Source organism: Lontra canadensis, unplaced genomic scaffold (assembly GCF_010015895.1).
Source record: "Lontra canadensis isolate GAN:19392208 unplaced genomic scaffold, GSC_riverotter_1.0 scaffold93, whole genome shotgun sequence".
Classification (NCBI taxonomy): domain Eukaryota; kingdom Metazoa; phylum Chordata; class Mammalia; order Carnivora; family Mustelidae; genus Lontra; species Lontra canadensis.
In genome coordinates, this window is record NW_022631087.1 from 8,138,748 (window position 1) to 8,165,788 (window position 27,041).

General features: G+C 56.1%; 1 protein-coding gene across 1 annotated transcript; it reads right to left on the bottom strand.

Moving 5' to 3' along the window:
• Window positions 1-19,223: 19,223 nt before the first annotated feature.
• Window positions 19,224-26,569, bottom strand: CBX6 (chromobox 6). Its single transcript, XM_032836692.1, has 5 exons — window positions 26,382-26,569; window positions 26,158-26,201; window positions 25,918-25,983; window positions 25,700-25,766; window positions 19,224-21,353 (listed from the first exon to the last, which is right to left on the bottom strand). The coding sequence occupies exons 1-5, from the start codon at window positions 26,448-26,450 to the stop codon at window positions 20,349-20,351; spliced, it is 1,251 nt and encodes a 416-aa protein (XP_032692583.1). The 5' UTR covers window positions 26,451-26,569; the 3' UTR covers window positions 19,224-20,348.
• Window positions 26,570-27,041: the final 472 nt, after the last annotated feature.

Below are 27,041 nucleotides of genomic sequence, written 5' to 3' on the forward strand. Positions count from 1 at the left end.
GGGCGCGGGGCCCGGGCGCGCGGGGCCGAACGGGGCCGAGCGGGAGCCGGAGCCCGAGCGGGAGCTGTTGCCGCGGCCGCTGCTGCCGCCGCTCTGAGCCCGCGCGGCGCGAGGAGGAGAAGGCGGCGGGCGGCGGGGAGGGGGAGCGGGCGCGGCGGCCCCGCCCCGCAGGCTCCCCCAGGCCGGCCCTGGCCCAGCCCGCACCCGTTCTGTGCCGGGCGCCGCGGCCGGGGCGCCGCCGAGATCGTGATCCCGCCGCCTGCGCCGCACGGAGGCGGGTAGGGGATAGGGGGCGGCGACCCGGTGGCCGCGCTGCGGGACTCCCGGGGGACCCCCGCCGCACCCGTCCCGGGCTCCCGCCCCCTCCCCGAACCCGTAATGCCGACTGCTACCTGGCGGGGAGCTTGGCTCGTGTCGGGCTCAGGGCCTGGAGAGCTACAAGCTCGGGCGCAGGGAAGCCTCGCGGTGGACACGCTCACCCGGGAAAGGAGAAGCCTGAGGCCCACCGAGGTCGGGTCGCTGTCCAAGGTCACGGAGCCAGGATGCGTTGGAGCAGCACTGGGGTTCAGGCACTTCTGGGGGGACTCAGGTTGTGCGATGGAGCTGGGGTGGGCGTGGGCAGAAGAAAAGAGGTCAGTGTTAGGGGCAGGGGACTGGAGATTTTGAGCCAACCGCCAGCCTGTCACTCCCCGCCTGCGACCTCCTGAAGGAACAGGGTTCACTCCCCTCCACACCCATCAAAAAACTCCCCAAGAAAACACACACACACACACACACACACACACACACACACACACGGCAGAAAAACAAAGAAGCAAGAACTTCCTCTGATCTCAGAAGATAGCAGAAGTTCCCCGCTCTGAGAATCCTTAAGGGCAGGAAACACCAGGGGTCCCAGAGAAGACCGCTTTCCCCACCTCCCCACTGCAGTCTACAGTAGGAAGGCAAAACCCTGCTGGGCATGTGGACCAGGCACTGGAAGGAACCGGAAGGAATGGGAGTGAGCTGTGGTGTGGGGGTGGCTGAGGAGACTTTTACTTTCTCCTTTCACAAATGTCTATATATATATTGTTGCAAATTAACTTTGCAATTAAAAACTTAAAAAAAAACCTACCATCCTCCACAATTCAGGTCCAGCTCCAGTTTTCCACGAGGTGTTTTCTGAGCGGCCTGGGTTCCCAGTGCTGGAAGGGCACTCAGAAGGCTGCGGATGTTGGATGTTTGCTGCAAAGGGTGGAGGAGAGGGGCTGTGGCTCTTGGGAGTCACTGGCCAACGCCACACCCAGGCCAGTCCTGACCTGGAGTCTGGCCTGTCTCCTTGCCTCGCCTGTATTCTTGACTTGAGGAAAAGACACACACTGGGGCTCTGAGCCACTGTAGCTACCTCGTGGTCTCTGCATAGTGCCGCTGGTGGGGAGAGACCAGAACATTTTTCAGAAGGCCACAGTCCTGGGGGACGCTCTTTGACCACCGGGATCCTGCCCAGTGGTCCCTGAGCACATGCTTTTCACACCCCACCCCTCCCCCAGCCCCAGGATTATGCCTGCCATGCTCCCCAGATCTCTCTGGGTGTCAAGGATCATGAGCTATAACGTGGGAGCCAAGGGCAAGCTCTGTATGATAAACCCCCAGAGTCCCACGTGCATGGATGTGAGCTGATGCTTGTTGCAGCATTGACCTGGAAACCCCGCCAGGCAGCACAGCCTGGGGGAAGAAGCATACCCTGATGGAGAGGTGAGCCAGGCTCTCTGAAGACAAGCACAGGCAGAAGGGGGCCTGTGAAGTCCTGCAGGTACACAAGGCATCAGAACTCCTGGTGCATCTACGCGTTCTGTAAAGACAGAAACACACACCTCACATCCCCAGGAGAAACTGTTGCAGAAAATCCAGACACGCACATGCGAAGCCGAGAGAAGGGGCTGCTGCCAAAGGCAGGGGAGCCACTGTGGCTCAGGCACCAAAGGGTGCCCCTATTATGTGGCGGCCCCATGAGAACTGGGGACAATTGGATAAATGGGTTCAAAGGCTTGAGTCAAATCTTGTTTAAACTGATCTGTTTTGCCCCAGAATGGCTTTTTAGACCTGTGCTAGGAACACACGGCTCCCCTGCTTCTAAACCCATCAGTGGCTTCCCTGTCCCTTATGGAATAAATTCCAAACCCCTTAAGAGGTAGTGCCGTACCACCTAGTGGTCAAGGTCAGGGACTCTCTTAGAGCTGGAGGGCCTCCTTTTCACCCTGTTATCAGTTGTGCGACATAGTTTGCAAGGAGGGCAAAGTCTCAGGCCTTTCCCCATTCTTGACACTCTCTCTGAACTTCAGTTTTCCAAGTTACAAAATGGGAGAGTAACAGTCATACGTAGAAAGGCTCCATAACGCCTGGGTGGCTCAGTTGGTTAAGCAGCTGCCTTCGGCTCAGGTCATGATCCCAGCGTCCTGGGATCGAGTCCCGCATCAGGCTCCTTGCTCTGCAGGGAGCCTGCTTCTCCCTCTGCCTCTGCCTGCCATTCTGTCTGCCTGTGCTCGCTCTCTCTCCCTCTCTCTCTGACAAATAAATAAAATCTAAAAAAAAAAAAAAAAAAAGAAAGGCTCCATAAATGCCAGACCTTATTATGCTAGCTTCTCTTGGTTTGTAAGACTGTTGGTAACCTGGACACCGCTCCCCCTTCCAGCATCATCTCCTACTCCTCACTGTCTAGAGCAGTATCAGACCAGTGCATATTTCCCTAAACACACCAGAATGTCCCCTGTCCCTGCCTTTGTTCATGCTGTCTGCTGCCTGGGGTGCCACTCCTCTCCTTCTTCCTAGCCTCTCCTCTATCCCCAACATCCAGCAGGGTAGTTTCTTGGTAAGTATTTGCGGAGCTAGCTCCCCCAACACTGGCTGCTGCTGGAGGCAGAGAGGGGAGGCTAGGACAGGGAGGTCCTGAAACCCATTTCTCCAGGGCTGTGGAAGAGACTGTGGCCCCCCAGTTCTAACACAGAATCCCTCCAGAGATGGCCAGAAACAGATTCTCAGGGGAACTCCCCTCAGACTTGAATTGTCCCCACATTTTCCCTCTAAAGTCTCGCGTCTCTAGGCTTTTTATTTCTTACTTATATTCCATTCTTAGGGTAAGGGAATTCTGCCCTAAATGAACAAGTATAGTTATTCATTCAAAATATATGTTTTGAGACCGACTTTGTGCCAGGCAAAATGCCAGGCCCTGGGGAGAGCTGGAAATAAGACAAACTTGGAGTTTATATTCTAGTGGGGAGGCAAGCAGTAAACAAATGAATAATTAAATAAATGAGTTTATTTATAATAGTCATTAGAACTACAAAGAAAATGTAAAAGTAATGTAAATGTAATGTAATGTAAATGTAAAAAGTAATATAGAAATATAGAAATGTAATGTAATGTAAATGTAAAAAGTAATATAGAAAGTTGTAGGCAGTTTCCCAATCTTCTCCGTCCTGGGAAGATTGGGCCAGTTGGTCACCCGAGCTCTCTCCAAATCACGCATCCCCAGGTGCCCATACATAATGGGTATTGATCAGGACATGACTCTCCCTCTTCCTGCCTTCCTAAGCCCCCACATTCTCCCCTCCACTACAGCATCTCCCACTTAACCTGTGTGTGTGTTGGTGGGGGCAGATTTGAGAAATTGGCATTATTTGTAAGGTTGTCAGAAAAGTCCTGCTTATGAGCTGAGACCTGAATGACCTGAGAAACCAGCCGTGCAGAAATCTGGGGAAAGACTTAGTGTTCTAGGCAGAGGAGACAGCTAGTGCAAAGGCCCTGCAGCAGAAATGAGCTTGGTGTGTTCCAGGAACAGAAAGAAGGCCACTGGGGCTGAAGAAGAGTGAACTTCAGGGGAGAGAGGAAATCTGGAGAGAAAGGCAGGGTGAAGTCATGTAGGGCTTCACAGGCTAGGGGAGGAAAATGAGTTTGATTCTAAGCCCAGCTGGAAGGCTTGAAGTAGGGAAGTAACATCACATGGTTTGTGTTTGTAAAAGATCACTCTCATGGTTGTATGGAGACTGGGTCGTATCAGGGTAAGAGAGGAAGCAGGGAGACAAGCTAGGGGCCCTGCAACCATCCAGGTGAGAGGAATGGAGTCTTGGAGGCTGGATGACCGAGAGAACTGGATGGATCATTTTAGAGGTAGAATTTGCCACTCGGGGGGGGCGCCTGGGTGGCTCGGTGGGTTGCGGCCTCTGCCTTCGGCTCGGGTCGTGGTCTCGGGGTCCTGGGATCGAGCCCCGCATTGCGCTCTCTGCTCGGCGGGGAGCCTGCTTCCCTCTCTCTCTCTCTGCCTGCCTCTCTGCCTGCTTGTGATCTCTGTCTGTCAAATAAATAAATAAAATCTTAAAAAAAAAAAAAGAATTTGCCACTTGGGTCCTCCAGGCAGCAGACACTGAGATGGGGTTGGTTCTACAAGTGGTTAATTGGAGGCTGAGGGCTGTGAGAGCCTCAGACCTCAGTGCAGATCTGACGAAGTCTTGCCCAACCCAACAGGGAGCTCCAGGGTCGAGACTGACCATTAGGGAATCTTGCATCGGGCAGAGATGCCCAGTCCCTAACACCCTTTTCATGCTTGGTCATTAATTGGGAGCTGCTCCAGAAGAAGATGGTTTCAGTTCAGAAGCTGGGGTGAGATCCGCACACAAACCTGCACACGGATGTTTATAGGCACTTTATTCATAGTTGTCAAACTTGGGAGCAAACAAGATGTCCTTCAGTGTGTGAACTGGTACATCCAGACGGAATCTTACACAGCGACGAGAAGAAAGGAGCTATCGAGCCATGAAAAGACATGGAGGAACCTTAAATGTGTATGACTAAGGGAAATGAGCCAGTCTGAAAAGGCCACATGCTGTATGATTCCACTTCCATGACATTCTGGAGAATTGAAAACTATAAGGACTGTAGAAAGATCCGCGGTTGCCAGGGGTGCCATTGGTCTCAGGGCCCCAAGAGGTATCTGCTGTCTCCCTCCTCCACTACCCATTCTAAATAGCCCTTGCCCTCTTATTACCTCTGCTCAGAAAAGGTGGGAGGAATATTCCTTCCTTCCTGTACACTAGTGAAGTCCATGGTATAATACATCCACTCAACAAATGTTTATTGAACCAAGATATGTTGTTGTTGTTATTTTTAAAGCAGGGGAGGGAGGAAGGACGAGGGGGTAGGGAAAACCTTCAGGCTACAGCAAAGTCATGTCTAAAAGAATGCGAGAACGCTGCTAGTTTGGCACCTGGTAGTTTCTACCCACAGGCACGTGATGGACTTGGGGCTTGAACTCGGGGCTTCGGGTGACCAACTCATTTCAGTTTAGCGCTGCAAGTCCTGTGCCCTGGGAAACCTCTCCATCCTGGGAAGATTGGGCCAGCTGGTCACCCGAGCTCTCTCCGAATCACACATCCCCAGGTGCCCGTACATAATGGGTATCGATCAGGACATGACTTTCCTTCTCCTTGCCTTCCTAAGCCCCCACATTCTTCCTTCCACTACAGCATCTCCCACTTACCTGTCTCCTGCAAGACCATGAGCCCCTCCAGGGCAGGGCTCTGGGGGACTGGCGCTTGTGGCTACTCAAGCTCCCAGCGAAGGCAGGCAGTTCCTCTTGGGGTGTGTTTGTGAGCTGAAGAACTTCCTTGGGTCGCCTGGGTGGCTCAGTTGGTTAAGCGTCTGCCTTCGCCTCAGGTCATGATCCCAGCATCCTGGGATCGAGACCCACATTGGCTACTTGCTCAACAGGGAGTCTGCTTCTCCCTTTGCCTCTGCCTGCCACTCTGCCTGCCTGTGCTCTCTCTCTCTCTCTCTGACAAATAAATAAATAAATAAAATCTTTACCAAAAAGAGAGAGAGAGAAAGAACACTTCCTTTTCCCGGGAAGTGGGGAAGCAGGGGCTGGGGGACAAAGAGAGCTGCCACTGTACATCCTGGACATCTCCATCTTGAGGGTCCAGTCCCCAGCCAGGGATGGACTGTCCCAGAGTCAGAACTGCCTTAGTCTCTCCTCGTCTGTAAAGTGGGCTCATGGTAACTATCACATAGTGAGAACGGGAAAAGAGCAGATGAGATGTACATAAAATCTCCCGGGGACTCAAGGTCAAAGACAATTTCTCACCATGTTCTTTTGTATGCCCAGGGCACAGCACAGTGCCTGATACTTAGTAAATGCCCCAAACATGCCATCCCTTCCTTATTTATTTCTAGCACATATTAGGTGCCCAGTAAAGGTTAATTTCCTCTTTTACTTTTTTTTTTTTAAGATTTTATTCATTTATTTCACACACAGAGAGAGGGCAAGTACAAGCCGGGGGGCGGGGAAAGAGAGGGAGGGAGAAGCAGACACCCCGCTGAGCAAGGAGCCCAATGCGGGGCTCGATCCCAGGACCCTGGGATTATAACCTGAGCGAGAGGCAGATGCTTAACCAACTGAGTCATCCAGATGCCCCCTCTTTTTTACTTCTTTACCTTTATTCCCCAAGTGCCTACAGTGCCTTCCTCCATCAGCACTTTCTCCTTTCTTGGCTCCCCTCCCATCGCCTTCCTGAACAGAGTGGGGAGTCATTCCGACTAAGGCTCGTATACATCTTCGATCAACATACCCCAGCCTGGGACCTTCCAAGGGAAAACAGGGCTCAGAAATGTTTGCCTATTAGCAGCAAATTCCCCAACTAGGAGCCCGGCCAGAGAGGAGGGGCAGAAGCCAGGGAGAGGAGAGCTTTCCTCTCTGGGGAAGCCCAGAGATTTCCATCCAGGGTTTCTGCCTCCCTGGAAGCAGCCAAAGGAGCCAACCCACCTCTCAGGCTCAGGCAGGAAGCGAGGACATCTGTTCGCAGCTCAGGAGGGGCCGAGAACCAAGGAGGAAGCGGGTGTCCTCCTTGCAGGGGGCCTGGCAGTTGGCTGGAAGGTGTGTGCCTGCAGCCAGACCCAGCCAAGACCAGGATGAGTGGCTGGCTAGTAAGGCTGTGTCCTCTTTCCGTGGCTGTCTGGGGGCCGGGGTGCTCTCACTGTCTTGCCATCCTTCCGCCAGCCGTGGGCGCTCAGTCCATCCTTCCTGCCCACACTTGTTACTCTATTACTCACCATGGCAAACCCAGAGATCCACATTAGAATCTTCCCTATTTCCCAGATAAGAATTGAAACTCAGAGAGGTTCTGACGTTTGCCCAGGGCCCCAGGGTCAGTGCAGGTATGCCTGGGATTTGAACCTGGGCATTCGCACACTCCACGTTGCACGTTCTTGCTCTCTCTCCAAGTAGATCAGACCCTGAACAAGGAGGAAATGGCCAAGTACATCCTGGGAGCCTCACACTGCCCTGGGCTCAGTTCATCTCCTTCTCCTGGACCTCCCCCGACCCCCCGGGAAAGGAGGAGGGGAAGGGCCAGGAACCGCTGTGGCCCGCCCCTGCCCTCGCCCAGGGGGCCCGGCACTGGTTTCTGTTGCAATGATCTATGACATGTGTTTCCCCCACGAGCCTGAGAACTTCTGGAGGTCTGGCACGGTGTCTGTTCCACATCTGGATCACTGGCACCCAGTGTGTGTTCTGGGTGTATCTACTTCACCCGTGATGGAAGCTGAGGGCTGATGGCCATTTCTCCAGCTCCACTAGGAAAGACAGTTTTCTGATAACCCCCAGGATTCTGCAGACACAGCTCCTGAAGGCAAGGAAGCCAAGTCTTAGGGCTCCAGGAGTAACCCTTTCTTAACCCATAGGATGGGTATGGGCAGACCTGTCTATGAAGACGACGGAAGGCCTCTAAAAGATAAAAGGTCTCCTTGTGAAGGAGGCTCAGGGACAGGGGGACACTGAAGGGTCAGAGTCAAGGCTTGTGATGAGGTTAGAGGCAAGGGGGTAACTGGGACCTCACCAGATGACTGCTCATGATGTCTGGCAGCTCCTTCTTAAAATCCACGTGTTTCCTGATCTAGCTCAGGGGACCCAAGGTGATCCCTAGGGAAAGTGGGGGGGCAGGTCGGGGAGACTCTCCCAGAAGCTGGAAGAAGAGACCATGCAGGAGAACAGGGTCCAGTGGGCTGTCCTTCTGGCTGGACCCCTGCTCCTGCCCACTGAGTCCGCCAGCCCTCTCATTGGCCCGCCTCGGGATGGGTCGGGCCTTGGGTCTCTCTCCTCTAAAGTCTCCCTGCCGCCAGCATTAGCCGCAGCCACTAGCAAATTGCACCCACATAAAATTTGTTTTTTTCAGATACAGAAACAGAGATTCAGAGAGGGAAAGGGACTTTCCTGAGATTATACCGCAAGGGGGAAGCATTTGATGATAATGACGAGGTGGTCCTTGCTCTGCTGCTAAGTGCATGATCTGTTATCATCGAAAACCTCACAAAACTCCAATGGAACAGGCATGCTACTATCACCAGCCCCATGGTATGGTTCGTGAGGCACAGAGAAGTCGAGCAACTTGTTTCAGGTCACACAGCTGCCAAGGCGAGAAGCTGCGATTCAAACCCAGACATTCAAGTTCATGACCACTAGGCTACGTGGACTTTCTAGGAGGAAGCACAGTGCAGGGAAGGCTGTTCTGGCAGGCCTGAGCCCACCGGACTGGGACAGGGGATAAGGGTAGGGCAGGAACAGCAGAGGGAGGAAAGGGGGCATGTTTGGAGGTTAAAGCAGTGAACAGACCCAGACAGAGCTGTGCTTGGCAGACCGCAGGCAGAAATCATTGTAGCCTTCCCCAGGGTCTGCCTTGTCAACCTGTTCGGTTGACCCCATCTTTCCCACTCTTGGATGAAATCTCAGGCATCTCTCATAACTTTTTCAGTCACTCTTGGGTTTTTTCCCTATTTTTTAGATATTAGAATCATCTGGTTTAGTAGCAAAGCTTTAAGCTCTGTTCAAAGCTTCTCCTTTCCCTCAAGCCTGCCTTAAACTCAAAGACCTGTATAATGAGGAAGGAGGCACTCTTTCTCGTTAAGGGAACTTCTAAAGGTTCTTCAGGGACATCCCCCCATCACTAGGGATCTCCTACTGCAGTTTCTACGTGGGCAAAGCCTCCCCGGGCTGGCTGGGCTTAGAGTTCCCTTCAGCTCCTGCCTTTCAGGGTCCAACCCAACATGAATCCTTCTGATAGGATCTCATGCCCCTTCCCTGCTTCCCCTTCGACACCCACCAATCCTCTTGGGGCAGAGTCCTCATTCAAAATGACCTCAAACCAGCCACTTTCTGCAAGGCTCCCTCTAGGGTCCTGGGAAACGCACTTGCATCCTGGCCCCCAGAGGCTGGGAAAGCAGGCTCTTCCCCAAGCAGCTCGGTCCTTGCCTCGAAGAAGCAGAAGCAGAAGCAGAAGCCTAGCCAGCCTCTCCACGTTGTCGCTCATCCTCAATCCTCAGGTTCCAGGGGGACACATGCCATGCCCTTGGGTTCTCTGAAGCCCCCTCGCTTGGCCACACAGCCCTGGAGGGCTGAGGGACTGAGAGCACCTCCCCTTGGCAAGTCTATGCTTTGGAATGGGGGTACTTGGTACCAATTGCCCTCAGCTCTAGGGGTCTGGACTGGAGCGGGCAGCAGGGCTGAGGGGGAAGGGAGGGACTGGAGTGGTATTTCCATTACAGGTCCCTTGGTCACAGATGCTGGAGACAGGCCAGAAAGGGATGAGTCGGAGACAAGGCACAGGGTTCAGACCCCACCAGTGGAAGGCAGTGAGTCAGGCAGCCCATGGGGGCCAATTTGCAGTCCGGAGGCTGGTTGTGAATACGAAGTCTGAGGGTGTCATATCGGGGTAGAGAAGAGGGGTTGAAAGCATGGACTTTGAAGTTCAGGCGTTTGAGCTTCAATTCCAGCTCCACACACAACTTACCAAGGGTGCCACCCAGAGGAAGTGACTCAGTCTCTCTTGCGGGTTTCCCTGGCTGCACCATGGGAGCAGTAAACCAGAATGAAACTCCAGTGTGAGGCTCAAAGCCTGGCTCATGCGGCCCTCAGCAGGGTTCCCTGCAATCCCAGGAGGAAGAGAGTATTACTCTCATCTCCCATTTTACAGATGGGGAAACTGAGGCACGGTGGAGCCTGAGCAACACGCTGTGGAAGGCCCATACAGTCTGGCAGCCCAGCTCTACTTAGTGTGCCCTCACCTACCAAGCTACACAGAAAGACGTGAGCACAGTGGGAAGGATGACCGCATGGGTTCAAATCCTACCTCTACCACATAGGAATTCATGAGCCGTAACTTCACCTTTCTAGACCACAGAGCCCTCATTTCTATATCGTGGGTACTGAGCTCTCTGGGTTGTGAGGATTTAATTAGTTAATCCTTGTAAAGTCCACTCTGTCCGTATTAACTATCCTTCTTAGAGCAGTTCTGGGTTGGAAGGATGATTAGAGGAAGCAAGCCCCTGTCCTCTGTTTTACGGAAGAGGATGCAGAGGCCCCAGAGAGAGTGATTGACGGCACTGAGATCACAGAGTGGCAGAGCTGGGACTCATCCACTGCTTCTCAATGATCTAGAAGCCCTTATGTGGGAGGAAGGCATTGAGAGTTGGTGAGCAAACCCCCGGAACCCCTGGGCGGGAAGTCAGAGGGATGGTCAAGTCTGGATACACAGGTCTGGAAGATATCTCCTCTTACCCAAGATATGCTTGAACAAGAACCCTCTCAGGCCTCCCAAGAACCCATCACCTCAGGCCTCCCAAGAACCCTGCCAAGCAGGGACTCCCGGCTTCCACAACAGCTGAGGGGCACGAGGGCTGGAGAGGGGAAGTGACCCGACCACCAGAACCCAGACAAGAGTCTCCTTCTGGTGACAGGGGTGAAAGGCAGGCAGAGGAGGGATGAGTGTGGAAGAGCAGGTCAGGGCTGATCAGAACAGAAAGCTTCCGCCGGGACTTCGACATGGAAACTGTGCCAAGGGAGCCTGAGAGAGGACGGTCACTTTAATGAGTCCCTGTGGGGGACCATCTACAATTGCCTTTTCCAAAGTGCATCCTGTTGCCTTGATCACAGACAGGAGTATCGGAGCCTTAACAGAGAACCCCTAGGGACCTCCAAATCCACCCTGAAAGAGTGCGTGACTCGTGCTGGGATTTCACACCATGAGATGAGAGGGACAGAAGGCTGGCAGAGGGGGCCTGTCTTTATGCCACAGCACCAAGAACCCCTGCCACCTGCTTTGTCCCATTTCCATCAGCCCATCACGGCTCTGCATCGATGTTTCCCTCTGGCTCATAAAGGCTAATTGCTAGCAGCTGTCATTTAAATGGAGGCTCATGTCTTTGTCACACTCTGAGCCCAGCCTTGGGAAGAGACAAAGAAGACTTTGGTCTTCTGCTCTAATGAAGGTCATATTCCATCTAGAGGGACCGCAGGGGACCTGTTCCCATCTAGCTTCAACTCCGATTGGCTGTGTGCCTCCTATGTGTCTGCCATGTATCCGCATTTTCACACTTACCCTGAGTCTCATTGTTCTATAGGGATTTCAGAAGTTTGGGGAGGGAGCAAGATGCCGGGCAAAGAGAGACATGGGTTACTATCCAAGTACATGAGGCTTAGCTTTTCAGTTCTCTTTTAACTATTGGTTTTTCATTTAATTCTACAGGAACTGTGATGACAATTTCTTGAAATGTACTGGGATTTGCTTTTTATCATGCCACATGATGTACGAGGAAATGTCTGGAAATCTTCAGTGTGTGCTTGACAGTGATGTGTCAGGTGCAAGATTCCATACACGCTGTTTGTAATTCTGCTGTGCATTTGCGGCCTGCTTCTTTGTATGTCTTGTAATTTTGGATTGCAAGCTCACATTAAGGAGTGTTTTATCTGTGAGTATTACACTGTGGCTTTTATCATGGGAATGTCCCTCCAGCGAGGCTTGTATTCCCCATTGCCACATGCTCTGTGGGTGTCACGCATCCCACATTTGCTTTGTATGTTAATTATCAGACTCGGTAGTTCTGGAACCACATGGGTAATGCAAATTCAAATCTCAAATTTGTGTTAGTGAAGGTCTAGAGTCATAATTTCTCAAGAGAGACTTCATTTTTGTTTTTCCAACCAGAGCCAAAAATGAGACAATGTCTCTGACAACTTTTTTTTTTTTTTTTAAACCATTTGCCTTTTCATTGAAGACATGCTTTATTCAGGTGTCTTGGTTTCAGATCTCTTTTGGCAATGGCCAGGGGCCTTGTCTCCCAACTGTATATAGATGTAGACTCCAAGCTCCTTGGTTACCAAGTTCAACAAAGGCCAACACCTCCCCACACCTGTCCCGGTGTCACTGCAGACCCGGCCTGCAGGCCAAAGGATTGACATCTTCTTACTACTCTGAGTTTGGCTTCCTTTTTGTTTATGGTCCTTGAGGATTTCTTTACTATCTTGGAAGGTCAGCTGGGTATTTAACAGAATGTCTGTTATACAGTAGTATCTCTAGGCATTGTGTAACATCCCATTGCAAGCTTCCATTCACCATGCCCAAGTCCTGGGTTCCACTCCTTCAGCCTCTGAGGGACCCTGGTAAGCACCCTCCCATACACTGCTTGTCTGACTCACTATCCCCAGCCAACTGCCCCACAACCTCACCCAGAGGAAAGGCATGAGATTGTTGGGTGGGTGGCAGGCAGGGGCTGGGTATCCCAGTGGCCTCTGGAGCAAAGCACCTAAGTCCTAAGTGATCCTTCCCAGGTGTCTGGTGACATCTCAGAGCTGAGCTGTACTTGGGGACAAAGGTTCTTCAACAAAAGGACAGGTTCCTCTACCAATCCCTCGGTGAGCAGGAACTTGCTGCTCCAAGTTTCACATCTATGGGTCAAAATCCCTCCTGATTCACACCCAAGGTGTCCCAAACTGCATTCACCCTCCTCCCAAGCCGCCTCCTCCACCAGGCTCCCCCGCCCGTCCGCCCCGTGAGTGGCACCAACACCCACTCTTTCGCTCACTAGACACCCAGGAGGTTTTCAGAGGCCCCCTCCTGCAAGCACTGCAAGCCAGTCGCAAAATCTTCAGTATTCCAAATCTCCCTCACCTCTGGCTCTCCCTCCCACCTGCACCACCTCTGCTGTGCCCGGTTTCATTAGTGCTCACCAGGGTCATCTCTTTCTCTGTCCCTCCTCTGCTGAGGATGGATGGAGGGTGGGCCTCTCCCCTGCTGCTTCCCTTGCAGAGCCCCTGTGTGGATCTGGAGTCCCTGAGCTCTCAGAGCTGGAGCCATCTGAAGTCCGAACCGTCAGAAGCCCGCGGCCTGAACAAAGGGTGCAGAATGGGCACAGAAGCCTGTGATCTGGCTTGAGGGGAGCTTGCCATCTGGAGGCAACCACGCTGAGCCCCCCTTTCCACTTCAGGCAGAGCTTCATAAGGACAGAAAAATCACTGCACTTACAGCTTTAAAAAAAAATGATGGGAGTGATTTTGCGAACTTGTCCTCGCCCATCCCCACCGCCGTCCTTCCCATGTCCCAGTCCTGAGCCTCATCACATGGCTGACCTGGACCCCAGTCAAGGCCCAGGAATAGGAGGTGAGGCTGGGGGGGGGGGCCTGGGCCAGGGGCCACCTGGCAGATGAGCCCCGTGACACCAACAGTGACGCTGACGCATTTCAGACAGGGCATCATGGCCTCTGGGCCGAGTGGTCCTGCCCAGCCCTGCAAACAAACCCTCCAGTGCTCCTTAAGAAGCAGTTGTGATCACGCTCCCTCAGAGGCAACGAATACACAGAGCTCACTGCTTAGTAATGGCACACGACAAGGCACTGTGACTTGTGACAAGGGACGGCAGCGACTCTAAGTCTCTGAAGGCACCTGCCTCACAAGGGCAGCCGCCCTGTGTTCTCAGTCCCAGGGAGCATGCGGCTTGGGGGCAAGTCTAGCCTGGAGGGCAGCCCCTGCCATCACTGAGAACCAAGCCACTTTGGCAAATGAATGGATTAACCTAGTCTCCCCCACGGGAGCCTGACAGCTCCTCACTCGAGGCTTCGCTAGGCACCGGGCAGTGGGGCAGGTGCCCGGGGTGCAGGTGGGGCGGCGGAAAGAGGGGGATGAAGCTCTCACTGGGGTTTGGCCTGTAGTGGGTGGGCTGAGCTTCCGGCTGTTCTTTTGCTCAGTGTGGATTAAGGAGTTTTGGAGAAGAGAACGCTGAACACCTGGCAAGATGACCAGGGGGAGGGAGGGGTGGCTTGGAGTAGATGCCATGGAGAAGGGCCAGCCCTGACTTCAAAGAGGGACACCACATCCCTCGCCCCCTTACCACCTACCTGCCGGGACCAGGGGCAGACAGGGACACGCTTCCATTTGTCCTGCTGGCCCAGGACCAGTTGGATGACTTGTCCTGGGGTCCCAGGTCTGCTGCTCAGTTACTCCCCAGCCTCCCTGACCCCATCAGTAAGGAGGTGACAACTGGAGAAAAGATGGAGGGCCCAGTGTGTCAGGCGCTAGGCTGTGAGCTGCGGGTTATCATGGGATGACGCGCTCCCACCCACAGAAGGACAAGGCCTCAGGTTGTGGACGGGGAGGTGCTGCTGACCATGGGAGGCCCCCCTGAGAGTACCCAAGGACAGTGGGAGGGGCCTGCAGCCCCAGGAGGCCGCCAGGTGGAGGACTTGGGATCCTGGGGGCAAGGTGGGGGGGGGCGGTTCCAGCCCCCTGTGGCACTGGTGTGGAAGAGGCAGGGGTGGTGCAGGCAAGAATGGAGCCCGGCAGATTGGTCAGGATGGGTGGGGCTGTGCAGGGTGCGGAGACATCCGAGAGAAGAGACAGTGGGGATTTCATGATGGGGGAGGTATGGGTGCTGTGGGAGGATTCAGGGGGGACACCTGCTTAAGGCCTAGCAAACGTGGCTCAAGAGCAGAGGGGCGGGCCCTTGAGGAAGGTATGGGATTGCCCGGGGTGGCGGCTTTTAAATCCCCGAGGTTCCCCTGCGTGGGCAGAGGGCGCCTTGTGGCTGCTTATCTCATCGGAGAAGGCACCTAAGCACCCAGAAAACATTTCTCTGCACTGGCCTGCTCTCCCAGGCTCTGTGGCAAGAAGCTTGTTAGGGAGGTGCCTGGGAGGCTCAGTGGTTAAGCCTCTGCCTTCAGCTTGGGCCATGGTCTCTGGGTCCTGGGATCGAGCCCCGCATTGGGATCTCTGCTAGGCAGGGAATCTGCTTCCCCCACGCTCTCTGCCTACTTGTAATCTGTCTTCAAATAAATAAAATCTTAAAAAAAAAAAAAAAGCAGCAGCTTGTTAGGGACCCAGCCCCACAGGCTCCCTCGTCTGCAGCTACTATAATTCCAAGTGGGGGCCGGGGAGCAGGGAGCCGGCAGTGGCAGGCCCTACCCCCTCCAAGGTACCCACCAGCCTGGAAGTCCTGCAGTCTCACGGCTTGGGATCCTCACCCCCAGCTCAGCCCACCTACCGGCTGCAAGGTTGGAGGCGGTAAGCTCGGAAATGGGCCACAGCTGGCAGGCCAGGCCACCCCCCTCCTTACCCGCAGCAGGTGAGGCCTGGCCAGATGTGATGCATAAAGACCACAGGCATGGGGGGAAGAAATGAGACAGACACATCCCCACCCTAGGGGCCAGGCCTTAGCTTCGGAATGTGACAATTTATTTGGGGGGGGGCAAAAGAGGCTTTTCACTCCCCCTTCCTGGCATTGATACAACATTGAAGAGCAGCAGGAACTAAACGTACAAGACGAGAGTAATCGGCACAAACCCCCCTCCCCCGGCCCAGAAACAACCGAATCCGAACAGAACCAAAGCCCACACCCAAAACACGCCGTCTTCTCCACCCGCAGGCTCCAGGAGCGGGAGCGGGCAGGTGGCCTGGGGGGCGGCATCTCCATTTCTGGTCTCCTGCCGCCCACTCAGTCCCTCTCTTGCACCACTGGAGGCAAAGTTTAGCCAGCTGGCAGCTGGATGGTTGAACCACAGACAAAGGCAACAACACTTCATTTTTAAAATGAGAAAGAGAAAAAAAGAGATGGCGCCCCTCCCCAAATATAGAGCTATATACGTATATTTTATATATATAGAATTCATTCGTGCACAATTCATTTAAATGAGCTTTTCAAAAATTAAAAAAAATTATAAGATACATTTTTTTAGGCCTTTGTTTTTTTAAATTAAAACGAACAAAAAGTGTCCATCTGCACTCCTCCCAAGAAGGGCGGGCAGGCCCCAGAACCCTTCATTCCTTCTACCTTGCTTGGCCTGTTGCAAGGGGTCCCCTGTTAGACCATCAACCCCGTCTGCCTAGCTGAAGCTCTGCATACAGTAGGCACTCACTCAGTGTTGGAGCAGGGTATCAACTCCTTCGAGGAGGGGCAGGGGGACCCCGCAGGCATGGGGCGTGGGGTCCTCAGTCTCCACTCAGCCTGGCCCCGTACTTTGGCATCTTGGTGACTGCCAGCAAGATGGGAGTCAGACTGGGGAGACCCTCTCCTGGAGTGTTAGCCCCTAAACTCCTTTTTGAATCCGAGAGGAGATGCAGACCGAAAAAAACGAAAACCTTTAAACACTTTCCTTTTCTTTTTAAAAGTGATTCCTTAAACCATACAAGCCCCCAGAGAGGCTGCCTTGGACTAGTGCATGGGAGCCCGAAAGCGGAACTGACCCTATGGGGCTCCACTGTCCGGCGTGGGCCAAGTGCAAAAATAAAATAAAAGCGAAAAAACCCCAAAACCCAAAAAACCCAACCCAACCCAACCAACCAATAAAATCCCAGAAGGTGGGAATGGTGGTGTGTCCACTTGGGTCCCCATGGAGGTTAAGAGGGCTGGTCATGGCCCAGCACCCCCCACCTAACAGGTTCCTCCTCTGGGCTGACCCCTCAACCAGGGCTGCCTGGGAAGGGTGGGGCAGTGGGGGGGCGCTGCCAGCTCTGCAGTGGCCTCAACATCCCAGGCTCCCTCCTTTGAATGGGCTTTTCCCAAAACGCCAGAGCAGCTGGGCTCTTCACCCCAGCAAAGCAGCTTTGCCTCCCAGAACCCCAGTTTCCCGGTCTTTTCAATGGGGTAACCCCTTCCACTGTGCCCACCTGACACTGAGGTTGGACCTCAATCATCTCTTCTTTCCAGGAGAAGGATGGGGCTCGTTTTGCCCCGGACCCCTTTGCAGGGCAAGAACAAGGGGGCTGTGGGAGGCTAGAGGCCCCAGTGCCAAAGCCGTCGACCAGCACTGAATCCTCAGCACCCGTCTGGACACCAGCAGTGCTTTATGAAGAGGACTTGGACCCAATACTCCCATTTCACAGAAGGGCACACTGAAGGTCAGAGAAGGGAATAAGACAGGGAGGTGTCCCAACTTCCCATCTCAAATTGGAGACACCAGACCTCACTTGTTTCCTATGACATGTGGATGGGGAAGGGGTGGCATTAAGGGGAGATGACCAATGCCCCAACCAACACTGAATATAGCAGGATATCAGGCTTTGGGGGTATCTCACGTATAAAAATAAAGCAAACCAGAATGCAACTTCTGCTTGGTAATTAGGCAAACGGAAAAGCAGCAAGGGGAGAGGAAGGGCCCGTAGGAGGCGGATTCGTGCAAGAGTGTGTGTGTGGGTGGGGCGGTTATGGGTCCCCGCTCAGAGCCGCCCTGGGAGAGAGGTAAGGAGGGCCCCACTTGCTCTTGACCCTGTGCCCACCTCAAAGCAGTGCGCATGCGTGCCTCTGTGTGTGCTGACACGGAATGGGGCCACATGGCTGAGGGTCAGGGGCAGCAGCCCACCTGTGCAAAGAGAAGGGGCAGGCGTTCCCCTCTCCCCATGGTTACCCCCAATCCCTTAGGGTAACCACCTAAAATTCTCCCAGAATCTACAGCTCCTTCTCCCTGAAGCTTGTATCCCCCACCTGGTCAGGGAAGCTCAGGGGTGTTGTGGTTGGGGTGATGGGGAGGGAGGGACCAGATGACCTGACAAGCTGGCAAACGAATGACAGAGAGCAAGAAACCCAACTGTATCTAGTCACGGCCTTCCTGGACAAAGTTACGAAGGACGAAACAGTGGGACTCCTGCTCACCCCCCCTCCCCAACCTTCCCCTCAGATCTCAGCTCCCTTCGCCGGGCGCCTGCAGGGCTGGCTAGTTCCCTTGGGACCAGCAGTCATCCTTCCCTTTGAAGGAGGGTAGGTGTGGGGTCTGGGCCCAGGATAGGAGGGAGGTTGCCCCCTGCCTCAGGCAGAGGGGAGAGAGCAAGCAGTGGGCCAAACCCCAAGGACCCGCCCACCAGACCTAGGTCCTCCATCCCAGGTCCTAACACCGCCACCTCACCTGTGCAATCACTGCAGTACGAATTTTCTTTAAATATCTCTTTCTCTCCCCTCCCCCCACTCCCACCCTGACCCCATAGGAATCCCACAATATTTTTTTCTATTTCGTTTTTCTTTTTTCCTCTTTTTTTGTTTTTTGTTTTTTTGCAAAACTAATTCTTTCACTTTCCTGTCATAAAATCACCTCTGAAAACACAACTTCTTTACAAAAAAAGTCACGAATGACACGGACTCTCAGGAAAACACATTTCTATGGTCTCTGGAAAACACCTGTAACTGACACCCAGGCAGTCACTCACCTGGGGTGAGGGGTCAGCGGGGGGGGGACGGGGGACGGACATCCCCTCGAAGGACAGAGGAGAAATACCAGCCCTTATTTGGGGGGAAGCCAATTGGCACTTGGACGGCCACAGAGCCAACACAAAGGGCAGGGTGGGGAGGGGTCTAGGAGTGCCAGCCCCCCAAACCCTGGGAGGGCCCTTGTCCTACATCCGGGGGGTGGGGGAGGGGCAGGGAGAGTTGGAAGAACAAGTCCTCCCATACTCCGGACAAAGGCATTTGCTCCCTAACGGGATTCCCCTTCTGCCTCCTCCTACCTTTGCCATCACGCTTCTCAGTTGGGATACTGCTCGCTGCACACGCCAGGAAGTTCCCTCAAGCCAGGAGCAGTGCTGTGCCACCCAGGCCAGACTGAGACCCTGGGCCAGCCCAGCGGGTGGCCACCCCACAGTGCCTCGGAGCCCAGGTCCCACATACCCTCTCTCTCCTGGAGAGCACATGCCCCTCTTTGGTCACCCCCCTTGGCCTGCCCGCCCTCCCAGTGCCTGACCTAAAGCTGGGGCCCTGGCCTCCGCCACTGGCACAGACCTTTCCGCTCCCTGGAGACAGAGAAGGAAAGCCATCCCAGGCTCCAGAGCCTCCTACTGGTGCCAGCAGGCAGTGCTGTGAGAAGAGTTTCAGCGGTCAGAAGCAAGGCGGCGGTGGGGGGTGGGGGCGTGGCAGGAGAGCCTGGGACACCCCCCCCACCCGGAGTGGTTTCCAGGCTTCCTCCTTCCCCCACACGCGGGAAAGGAAAGAAGGGGAAGGCTGGGGCGGGCATCTCCCCTCTCCACCTCAGTCCCCACCGTGCCATGTCTGCAGCAAAAGCCTGGCTGGCTGAGTGGACCCCCTAGAAGAGGAGGGTGTGGGGGTGTGCACCCCAGCACATTTGGGCTGGGGGGGGAATCGGCCTGGGGGCTCCACAGCAAACTCCTTGGACCTGCTCCAGGTCTGGGCAAGGAAAGGTTGGGCCTTCAACAATCACATTTTGAGCAACCCTCAAGGGAGCCGCCTGGAAAGCCCTGGGCCCAGCACATATCCAGGTACGCGCGCAAACGCGCCGTGGGGCGGCAGGGACGCCCGCCAGCTGGAAGTTTCCACGGCAGATTCTTGTAGCACCTTTGGTTGAGAACTGAAGGGCCCTTTAGCTACTGGGAGGCCAAGGCAGGGTGAGGTCCCCGCTGACCCCTCCGACCTCTGAGATGGGGAGGAGGAAGGAACCAGGCCGGGTGGAGCCTACGGGGACCTGCTCAGGTCAGGTCCAGGTCAGGTCCAGCAGTGGGCAGGAAGACCCAGGCCTCTGGTCCTGCTCTTGCCACCCTCACTGACCTCTGACTGGGCTTTGCCAACCCTGGCCCTCCTGCCCAGGTCTGGAGGGGAAGGAAAGGGTCAGCGCCCCCACTGGGAGGGGGGTCTCCTAGGGGCCCCACAGCTGCCGGGTTAGCACCGAGAAATTCAGATGCTGTGCGTGAGAGCTGAAAGCAAGCTGGGGAGACAGAGCAGGATGCGGAGCAGGCAGCTGAACCCCAGGTTAGGGGGCTCCCTGGGAGCCACCCAGCAGGCCCCACCATGCATGGGCAGGGAGGGTGCCAAGGGCCAAGAAGGACTTCCAAGTGCCCTCACCCCACCCCAGCCCTAACCCGTTCCAGGACTGCTGCTCCCACTGGGCTTGAGGGAGGGGGGTGCTCCAACTGCCCAGCCCCATCCCAGAGGGGCCACACTGAGCCATTTGAAACAAGCAAAGCACAGGCAGAGGTGTCTGAGGGTGGGGATGGGGGCGGGAGCAAGAGGATGACTTTGGGCAGGAGGGCCCCCCCAAGCCCCCCTCCTTGGTAGAGCCCCCCTCACTTGCTCACCCCACCGCTGCCACAACCCCCAGTGGCACCTGCTACTCCAGTAGCCACCTTCTCGAAATCTTCGGGGTTGCAGAATTCCTTGATAGTGACTGTCAGAAGGTTGCTGGTGACATCGGTGACAACCACATTGGAGCAGGGTGACATCTCAGGGCGCCAGTCCCCAGCTTCAGGCTCGGAGGCAGCACTGGCAGGCTCGGGGGCCGCGGGCAGCGCCGGGCTGGTGGCAGCAGGGATGTCGGGAAGCGCCCGCTTGCTGGTGGCCGCGGCCTCAGAAGGGATGGACAGGTCAAGCACTTCGGGCTCCCGCCAGTTGGGAGCAGTGGGGCTCACGGTCTCAGGGAGCAGCTTGGGGGGCACATCGTGGGGGTCCGATGAGGACTGCGGTGCTGGCGAGGGGCAGCTGGAGGAGCTGGAGCTGCGGGCATCAAAGGGGGCCGCAGGGGCAGCCAGGAGCAGCCCTGGGCTGGGAGGGGCCGCAGGGTCAGCCTTCCCCGCTGGCGGGGGAGGCGGAGGGCCGGGCGGGGGCTTATTGTACAGCGCGAAGGGGCCGAACTTCATGTGGCGGATCTGGGTGCGCAGGATGCTCTCGCTGAACTTCTTGCTCTTGCCGATGACCCTGTTCCTCGAGGGGACCTTGGGGCGAGCGAGTGCTCCGGCCCCCTGCCCAGGGCCCCCGCCGCCGCCCGTGCCCTTGTCGATGACTTTCAGATTGAGGATGATGCGGTTACGCTTGGGCTCCCGAGGCTTCACCTTGCGGTTGATGATGCGCACCGTCTCGGAGAAAGGCGAGATAGGGGGGCGCAGGCCGGGGCTGCTGCCCTGGGGGTCAGGGCGGGGCAGGGGGCGGCGGGACATGCGGTGGCAGCGGCGGATGTCCTTCTTGAGCCGGTGCACAGCCGCGCTGGAGTGCAGCTTGGGCGAGGAAGAGCTGACGCCCGGCTTGACAGAGAAGTGCACATCGCTGATGCGGAGGGCCTCGGCCTGGGCCCGCGCCTGCGTGGCGGGGAGGTGGGGGGCGGTGAGCAGGGGTGGGGCTTCCGGTTGACCTCCCCGGACGTGCCCCCACTCCCCCCTGTGCCTGCCACCCCCAAGTCCCATCTCATTAAACCATCCTGAGAGCCTGTCAGAGAACCCGTGGGTCTCCCAACCCTGTCTTAGAGACAAAAGGAAAGGGACTCAGACAGGTGAAGCAAAGCGCACGTCTGAGGGCCCGTCAACCCTTGTCCAAGCGGGACTCTAAGTCCTGCTACTTTTGAGGGCCTGGGTCCCTGGGACAGATGGATGGGCAGCTGCCTTGGTTGACACAGGAGTGCCAGCAATCAGGCCACTGCCTGGGAAGAACTCTGCTCTGTGAAGGATCCCAGCCTCCCCGGGCACTCCCCCACAGACAGATTCTTGGTGCCAGAAGGAAGAGGAAGGCCCCTCCCCGCTCCACCCCACACCCCAGGGCCACTGACCTACTTGCAGGGTCCCAAAGGCTCTGTCTGCACTCTCTGCTTCTGGACAGGCTGCACCTCCACCTTGGACCTGCCTCCCTGGCTGATCATCCCCTCTGGGACCGCCTCTTGACCCTCTCAGCCCCTCCTGTACCCTCGCAGCCCCTCCCACTTCCCCTCTTGGGTCTGATACGTCTATCTGCCCAGGATCTGGCTCAAGGCCTGAGGCTGAGCAAATCAGGGCCAACAGATTCCAAAGCCGGCACCTCAAGCCTAGGTTGGAATCTACCCCGCTGAGACAAGAATCTGGTGGGGATGGACCAAGAGGTGGGACCAACTTCATACCCTGGCATGGGCTGGGCGGTGGTGTGTGTGGGGGAGGCAGAATGGTTGAGCAGGCCTGCGGGCAGCCAGGGAACCTTCACCGGCTCCTGGGCTCAGCTGTACTCCCAAGTGTGAAATCTGTAAGCCCCCACCCCCCCACCGCCGAGTTCAGGGCAGGGGACTCACAGGGTCATATAAACTGCCCCCCACGGCCAGCCCTTCCTTCACTAACAAAGTACTAGAGTCACAAGACAGCTCCGACTCCCAATACACAGCTTCTCCCCCAGGGGCTGCCCTCCCTGGAGAAGACAAGGGGAAGGCAGTGAGGATGTTGGGGGACTCAGTGTAATAAAAAACGGATGGGGCCTGGAGGAGCACAGCTTAGAGGCACAGGCCTGTCCCAGAGGTGTTGCTAAGACCAACAGGGAAGGCACAGAGTCCAGTAGGGAGAAGATGCAGTGATTAAGGGACTAAAAGCAATGGCTGATCAGTTATCTACACACATCCTGGGTCCTGGTGGGGGACACTCGCTAGGCAGTATCTGCCTCAATCCAGGTGGAAGACAGTGGTGGCCGAGTGGGAGGACACACTCCCACGGTCCATCTGTGAGCTCCCCAAGAGTGAGATCTGCTCTGGGGTCTCTCTACCACCTCCCCCACAGCACTAGACGCTTAACTGGTCCCTGTAAGGTAGCCTGGGTGCGCCTCAGACAAAACTAGGTTGTATCTGACCACAGGTCCCCGAAGCGGTGTTTGCGGACTTATTTGCTGAATTAGCAAGGTCTATAGAAGGTGGGAGAAACACTTTTTATGCTATGTGGCCCTTCTGGCCTCGCTTGGAAGGGGTCTCCTGGGGCTGCTTGGCCAATAATCCCTTTGAGCACTAGGTGGCAGCACCTGCGATCCAGCATGCCCCACGATGGCACTGCCCCCTCCTCCTGGGCACTGGCCAGTAGACCCAGGCGGGGGCTCCCTCACATCCCTTCTCAGACAAAGCCAGGAGGGGGCCAGCCTCAACTTGGCATGGCAAGCAAGGTTCATCCCCAAGGGAGCTTGGGGGAATCTCCACTCTTTCTAATCCCTGCCCCCCCCATCCCCAGAGGGGTTAGCATTCACGCCATCCACAGGCTGCCTGAGCTCTCAGACCTCTGTCCTCCTGGGTCTGCCCAAGTCCAGGGCTGATGGTTCCTGAGACAAGGCAAAAGTGGGCAAACCTCAGACCTGGGATGACACTCTGGCTCGGTGGGCCATCCCCTACCGTCAGATAATACATGCTACCTGCTCCGCCCAGCATCTGGCACACACCCCATACTCGACAAATACCAGATTTCTCTCTCCACAGAGGTGGGGGGACAGGGGATCGATGAGCGATAATCTTTTACTAATACATGGTTTCCAAACCTTTTATGAGGAACACGCCTCACTTTATAGCTTCTAAATATTGTTAAAAAAAAAAAAAAAAAAAAGACTGGTTTACCCTTTCCCTTCCTCTTTCCTCCCCGGCTGAGAATTCTGTGAAGGTAGGATCTGGGTCTGCCTGTGAATTAAAAAGGCCAACCGCAGCCACTGTGTTTGCTGCACTCTGATGGGGTGAGAGGAATGGCTCTGAGGGGTTGGCCTGTACCACAGACCACAGCACAATAGTTTAGAGATCTGGACCCTGCCGCTGACTCTCTGACCGTGGACCAGTGCCACAACCTCCCTGGCCTTCGTTTTCCTAGGTGTAAAATGGGGCTAAGTCACAACCTACCTCACGGGCTCCCGTTTGCCTTCAGAACAGCTCCGGGCAGAAAGTAAAGGCTGAGTATCATTTGTTTACTAAACACACCCCCTCTTGGCAACCCACAGAGCCATGGGCTCGGGCCAAGATGGTCTCCATCACCCCTTGCCAACATCCACATCACTCTCGTAAGGCTCAGGTCCACTCAGCTGCCTCTCCACCCCCTCCCCGACCACCTCTGCGGCCTTCATCGTCTCCTCAGTGTCCACCTTGTTCCCTCCACCGGATGTGTGTACTCTCTGAGGGACAGGGGAGGAAAAGGAGCCAGAATGAATGCAGAAAGCTGGGTGGTCAGCCCTCGAGTTAAGTCACCTCTCCTCTCTGGGCCTTGATTTTTTTCATCTGGGTAATGGGACTAATACTCCTTCATAAGTTTGTTGAGAGGATTAAAGGAGATAATCCAGGTGAGGATTTAGCGCCCCATTAGGAGTATTAGAGCTAATCAAGGGGGAGAAAAAGGCATTTTGTGAATCGAAGCTCACGGTCATTACTCACTTGACCGCTAGAGGGCGCTCCAGCTGCGCTGAGAGGCTGTCACACAGCCCACCCGCCCTCCAGCTGCTCCGCCCCATCCCTCCTCCTCTAAGAAGCATCAAGGGTTAAGGGCGCTCCTCCATGGATCCCCTAATGTGTGTCGGTTGGGAAGAGGAGTCATGGAAATAGGTCATTCTGGAAACCAACGGTTCTTTCATGTCTGCTTTAAGTTCAAACCCTTAGCCAGGCACAGACCTTTTGGGGTGGGGGTGGGGCTGGAGAGGCCCACCTCACCTTCATGGGGCTTTGGGCCTTTTGCAAGAACTGGAGATGCTGAGGCTGTGCCTTCTGCACAGTCTCTTTCCTGCAGAGTTCTCCCTGCCCTTGCGGTGCCGATCACCCGAGTCACAGGCTGTCGGGGTGGGAAGGGGTCCCCAGGCAATGTTAGCACTATTGGGCGGACTATGGTGTCCCACGGAGGCCCGCCTGCAGTCTTGCCCATCTCCTAGGGTCATCTCACCTTAGCTCTCCGACTCTGACCTTTCTCACTAAGAAAAATCAAACAATCCCCCCAAAAGCCCTAAGATGGCTTCCTCTGGGGCTAGGTCTCCCTCCCTTGCCAAGGCTAATGTGCTATGCTCCCACTCCCCCCAGGCCCCATCCTCATTAGAACCTCCAGAAACAGCGGGGGGGGGGGGGGGCGGAAAGCGTGGGAGGTGGGGAGGCAGTGGCCCGGCCAGGTGATAAACTCAAAGTGAAGTGATCTAAGGTCAAATTCAACTTGCATTCCCCAGCGAGGAGGGGAGGCACACAGAACAAATCCTAAGACAGAGAAGGAAGCTGAGGGTAGGGAGGCAAGTGGCCCCCAAAGCCTTCTCCGGTTCCCAGCCCTGAGGAAAACTACATTTACTCTCCCCACGGATCCTAATTCCAGGCAGAGCCCTACCAGCTCAAGGCTGGGGGAGATGAGGGTTCGCCTCATCTGATGAGTAACCTCCCTGCTACCCGCTCAGGTAGACAGCCCCCACCTGCCTCACCCACCCCCATTCTGGAGCCCAGCCGGTCTGCCCAACCCTGGTTTCTTCAGCGAGGATTATCCTCTTCCGTCAGTCCCCACTCCCAGGCCCCTCTTGCTAAAGCTGGAGCTGGCCAGGGCCGGCTGCCAGGGGTTCGGTCTGGGGCTCACAACCACCCCCTGCCCAGCTGGGGCCCCTCTGGAAAGGTCCGCCTGCCTGGGCAGCCGAGGATCTGTCCCTCCCTCGCAGGCCCCGTGCTGCGCCAGGGCTAGGGGCCCGAGAGGGGGCTGCTGGGGCTGGGCCAGGTTACCTTCAGGAGGAAAGTTTTGGGTTTGGGTCCCCTCTTCTTGGGCCCATACAGCTCACGCTCCCTCTCCCTGCGGCCGAGAAACGCAAAAGGTTAAAAAGAGCCCCTTCGCGGGCCCCACTCCGCGCTGCCCTCCCCGGCTCTCCCGCTTCCCCCGCGTCCCCGCGCGGCGCCCCAGCCGAGCCTTGGCCCCGCCGCCCCTGCCAGCTCCGCAAACTCACTTCTGCTCGAAGGCTGCAATGAGCCGCGAGTCCAGGATGTTCTCCTCAGGCTCCCAAGTGCTGTACCTGCCGAGTCACACATGCACAAAATAAAAATGAAAACCTAAGAGGCAGAGGCACATGCGAGGCAGCAAACGTGCACACTTCCCCCCCCCACCCCCCACCACCAAAGGAAAAAAAAGGCCCTGGCTGTCCACTGCCTCCCCTCCCCCCTCGCCCCTGGACCCCAGTGGCACTTACTTGATGGCCCACCCCTTCCATTTCACCAGGTACTCGATGCGTCCCTGAAAAACAGAGAAAAAAAGGGGGGGGGAGTGGGGGTGGGGAGGATGCGGGGACGCGAGGAGGCGGCGGCGCGGGGGTGGGCGAGAGAGCCCTGGTTAGCGGGACCGCTTGGCCCCGATGGGCCGCGGACCCGGACACCGGCTGCGGGGCAAGGCGTCCCGCCTCGGGAGGCGGCTCACCTTTCGGATCCGCCGTTTGATGATGGATTCGGCCGCGAAGACCCGCTCGCCCACTGCAGACAGCTCCATCTTGCTCAGCGGCACCCACAGCCCATAATACTCCCAGCTCCCGCGGCCGGTGCTGCACCGCTCGCGCACGCGCCGCAGCGCACAGGCCCCGGCGGGCGGGCGCGCGGCGGGGCGCGCGCTCGTGTTCCAGCTGCGGGCCGTCACGTGACCCCTCGGGGCAGGCGCGCCGTTGCCAGGACCGCGCCGTTGCCAGGACCTCCCCCTCCCCCGGGGCGGTTGCTAGGGAAAGTGAGCGCTCCTGGGGCGGGGGTGCGCGCTGGCTCTTAAAGGGGCCTCGCCTGGCGGCGGGAGTCCGGGCCGGGAACCCGGGGGATTTTTGGCTTGCGGGAGGCCTGGTCGGGCGCAGTGCAGTCTACCAAACGCTTTCTTACTCCCTTCTCCATCTTCCCGGCCCCCGATAGCTGGCAACTTCTCCCTCCTTTTAACACCTCCCCCTTGCAAGTCTCCCTAGGCCCCAGCAGGGGAAGGGCTATGGAGTCTCCGCAGCTGCCGCGCATCCTCCCAGCAGAAGTTTGCAAACAGTTAAATATGATACAGCAGAAATGCATTTGCTGTTGCCTTGCCAGGCCCTGCGGGAATTTCTTTAAAACA

Coding starts and splice junctions, on each gene's coding strand:
- CBX6 (XM_032836692.1), bottom strand. CDS start 26,450: ATGGAGCTGTCTGCAGTGGGCGAGCGGGTCTTCGCGGCCGAATCCATC. Junction 26,202..26,381: donor TCAAACGGCGGATCCGAAAG/GTGAGCCGCCTC, acceptor TCTGTTTTTCAG/GGACGCATCGAGTACCTGGT. Junction 21,354..25,699: donor CCAAAACTTTCCTCCTGAAG/GTAACCTGGCCC, acceptor CCCGCCACGCAG/GCGCGGGCCCAGGCCGAGGC.